General features: G+C 38.8%; 1 protein-coding gene across 1 annotated transcript; it reads left to right on the top strand.

The window, feature by feature from the left end:
- The first annotated feature begins 2,040 nt into the window (after positions 1-2,040).
- On the top strand, positions 2,041-2,448 carry LOC145283945 (uncharacterized). Its single transcript, XM_080133042.1, has one exon. It carries the CDS (start codon positions 2,041-2,043, stop codon positions 2,446-2,448), a length of 408 nt encoding a protein of 135 aa, XP_079989168.1.
- Positions 2,449-3,407: the final 959 nt, after the last annotated feature.

The raw sequence follows: 3,407 nt of genomic DNA, 5'->3' as shown, positions 1-3,407 counted from the left end.
ACTGGCATAAAATGGTTACTCAAAACAATTAATTTCATACTCGTATAACGTGAAAATGTCTCTTTCCACTTTAAGCCTAATTTTCATACATTATATAACAATAAGTAGTAAAAATTGACTAAACCTTCAGAAATATATATATATATATATTTTATTTTTAAAACGGTAATCTACGTACACGCGTGTTTCAAGGTAACTATCTCTCATCAGCGTAGCTTGACTGTTTCTAGGAATCGAACTCCAGACCATGTGTATCACAGTCCGGCGCGTTAACCATTCCGCTATGAACTCCTAGATGACTTTACTGTTTATAAAATAAATAAAATGTTATATGCGTCCAAATAAATTATGGGCGACTTTCTAAGTAAATAAAAATGAGCTTTGAGGCGAGGCCACTATTTAACCGTATTTATCGTTAAAAAAAACAACAACAACAAAAACATATATATATACGTGTATCTCTCTCTCTCTTTCTCTCTCTCTCTCTCTCTCTCTCTATATATATATATATATATATACACACACATATATATGTATGTGTGTGTGTGTGTGTGTGTGTGTGTGTGTGTGTGTGTGTGTGTGTGTGTGTGTGTGTGTGTGTGTGCGTATACGTATATATATATATTGGGGGGTAAAGAGAATAAGAATATGAGAATAAGATTGTTTCTTTAAGAAGAGACCTACTGGGATAATGCATTCCTACTATGTTATCTAGTATCTTCTCTTCTCTTCTGATGAGAAGCATTAGGCTTCGAAATACCATGGTATAAAGAGTTCTTTCTTATCCTACACTTCTAATTCACGTATCATCCTTATTGAATAAATGAATGTAATATACATTAGTATATATTTTTATATTGTCATTTTCTTATTTTATTGATACTCTCTCTCTCTCTATATATATATATACATACATATATATATATATATATATACATATATATATATATATATATATATATATATATATATATGCTGTTTTGAAAAAAGAAAAACCAAATGGATTTATAAAATGGTGATCAACGTTTCGTCCCTTATTGCAGGAGACATGTTCAGGATATTAAATATCTATATGTATATATATATAATTATTACTATAATTATTTTTTAAGACCTACGCACACTAGTATTTCATCTTTTCGGGAATCATCAGTGCAGTGTGTCATGATTATGCCGGTCAGGAGATTCAAACCCGGCAACGAAGCCATCTCTGACTCCATTAGTAAGGCACAAACCCACACGGCCAACATAAACCACGAGAAATACAGTTGAAATTTAAACATTTATTTTTAAATGTCAAGACGATGATAGTGATCTAATGATTATGAAATTATGATCTGCACGTGTAAGCTTAAGTGACACACTTTTAATTCCAACATAGAGTGCTCAACAATAAGAACTGAGCATATAAACCTAGTGAGTTAATTGATAATCTGTGTTAATTCATAAACAAAGGAGAACTCATAACAAAACCTTCCTTCATCATCTCTTTTGTTGTGAATGTCAGCTGGGAGATGAACAGATACAGTTTGAGCAATTTTCTTGGCTATATTCTCAAAGATAGCAACTCCATTATTGTTGGGACGGTAGATAACAAATATAAATGCTGTGCTATAAGTGCTACTCAGAAGCACATGTAAGGGAGTTCAGAGTCTTCTTTGAAGATATCCTTGCTGCAGGAGAAGCCACCGTACGCAGATATCCCATGTCCATGACAATCTTGAGAGTTGGGTTTAGAAGTAAAGTTAGAATAATCTTTGATGGAGAAATCGGCTAAAGGGTGGGATTTTGCTGCTTGTTGAGTTAGTAGGGAGTACGTCGATGAGGGACAAGTGTTGTGAGTTTATCAGAGCACATGCCATTGAAAATACTTATAAAACAGGCACAGGGATTCAAAATTGTGGCGATGGGGCAGAGCTTCCTAGACAGTGTGGGACTTATTATATTTGATACTCTTTTTCTAGGCCATGTCTAAAAGTGAGAGACTAGTGGTGGATCAGCAGGTTTAGGGAAGAAAACAAAGTCCTCACATCATCTATCATGGAGCTTCAATATGCAGGTAACAATGTGCTGGTTGCTCATTCAGAAGCGGACCTCCAGAGCATCTTGGATGCCTTTGGGAGAGCCTACTGGCTCCTGGAACTTGACCTTAACATCAAAAAGACCCAGATCCTACACCAACCAGCTGGCACACACCCACACCCGCCCACAATCTCTGTAGAAGGCAACACCTTAGAAAATGTGGACCAATTTGCCTACCTTGGCAATCTTCTCTCCACAAAATCTATCATTGATGCAGAGATTCACCACTTCATCGCATGCGCTAGTGCAGCCTTTGCCAGGCTACGGAAGAGGGTGTTTGAGAATCAGAACATACAGAGCAGGGTCAAACTGCTTGTCTATAAAGCAGTTGTCCTGCTCACTCTTATCTATGGGGCCGACAACTGAACCACCTACAGCAGACATTTGAAGGCCCTGGAGCAGTATCACCAGCATTGTCTCCGCAAGATCCTCAGGATTGGATGGGAGGATCGACAAACAAATGTAAGCGCCCTGAAGGAGGCCAACATACCTACCATCACTACAACCATCATCCGACACCAACTGCGATGGACGGGTCATGTTATGCGCATGCCTGACAACCGTCTTCGAAAGCAAATGCCCTACAGTCAGCTAAAAGAAGGAAGACGGTCCCAAGAAGGACAGAAAGAGATATAAGGACAACATAAAGACCCACCTGAGACAGTGTCACTTCACCCTCACTAGCTGAGAGGATGCTGCTCTTCAGAGAGGCATGTGGAGCAAGATGGTCCATGAAGGCACGGCTCACTCAGAAAAACACCTTCACAGAGCAGCAGATTACAGAAGGAAGAAAAGAAAGGAGATATTTACTACCAACACAGCTCCTTCCGCCTCCCAGTCGACCACCCACACATGTCTCCACTGCAATAAAGTTTGTGGGTCAAGGATCAGCCTCCACAGCCATCTGAGGACCCACAAATGACCAGATCCAATCTTACTGACGGAAGAACACTCATACTCGTCATAAGTGATTGCCGATGATAGAGTGGAAGATACAACAACCTAGCATTGCCTTGTGTACGTGTGTGCATCAGTTAGCCTTGTTCTTGTTAGTGCATGTATAGATGTGCTTAAATTGGGTCCTTTCTTTTGAGACTTGCATCCTCTTGCTAGAGGGGGGTGGTTGAAATATGCACTGTAAAATCTGTCTTTTTTTTTGGTTGTTTTTTTTTTTACATGGTAGTTACCACTTATCAAGGCCCGGAAGCCACTCGGGGATAAGGGTTATTGTGTGTACAGTAATCAGTGGGATAATATCATAGTAATCCTTAGTAATAGAGATTTGATAAAGTGTCTTACTTAAGCGGGCGGTTTATCAGGAATTT

The sequence above is a fragment of the Euprymna scolopes genome, chromosome 8, assembly GCF_053919585.1.
Source record: "Euprymna scolopes isolate OS-2025 chromosome 8, ASM5391958v1, whole genome shotgun sequence".
NCBI classification, from domain to species: Eukaryota; Metazoa; Mollusca; class Cephalopoda; order Sepiida; family Sepiolidae; genus Euprymna; species Euprymna scolopes.
Note: the sequence above shows the minus strand (reverse complement) of the source record. Positions and strands in the feature narration are given on the sequence as shown.

Coding starts and splice junctions, on each gene's coding strand:
- LOC145283945 (XM_080133042.1), top strand. CDS start 2,041: ATGGAGCTTCAATATGCAGGTAACAATGTGCTGGTTGCTCATTCAGAA.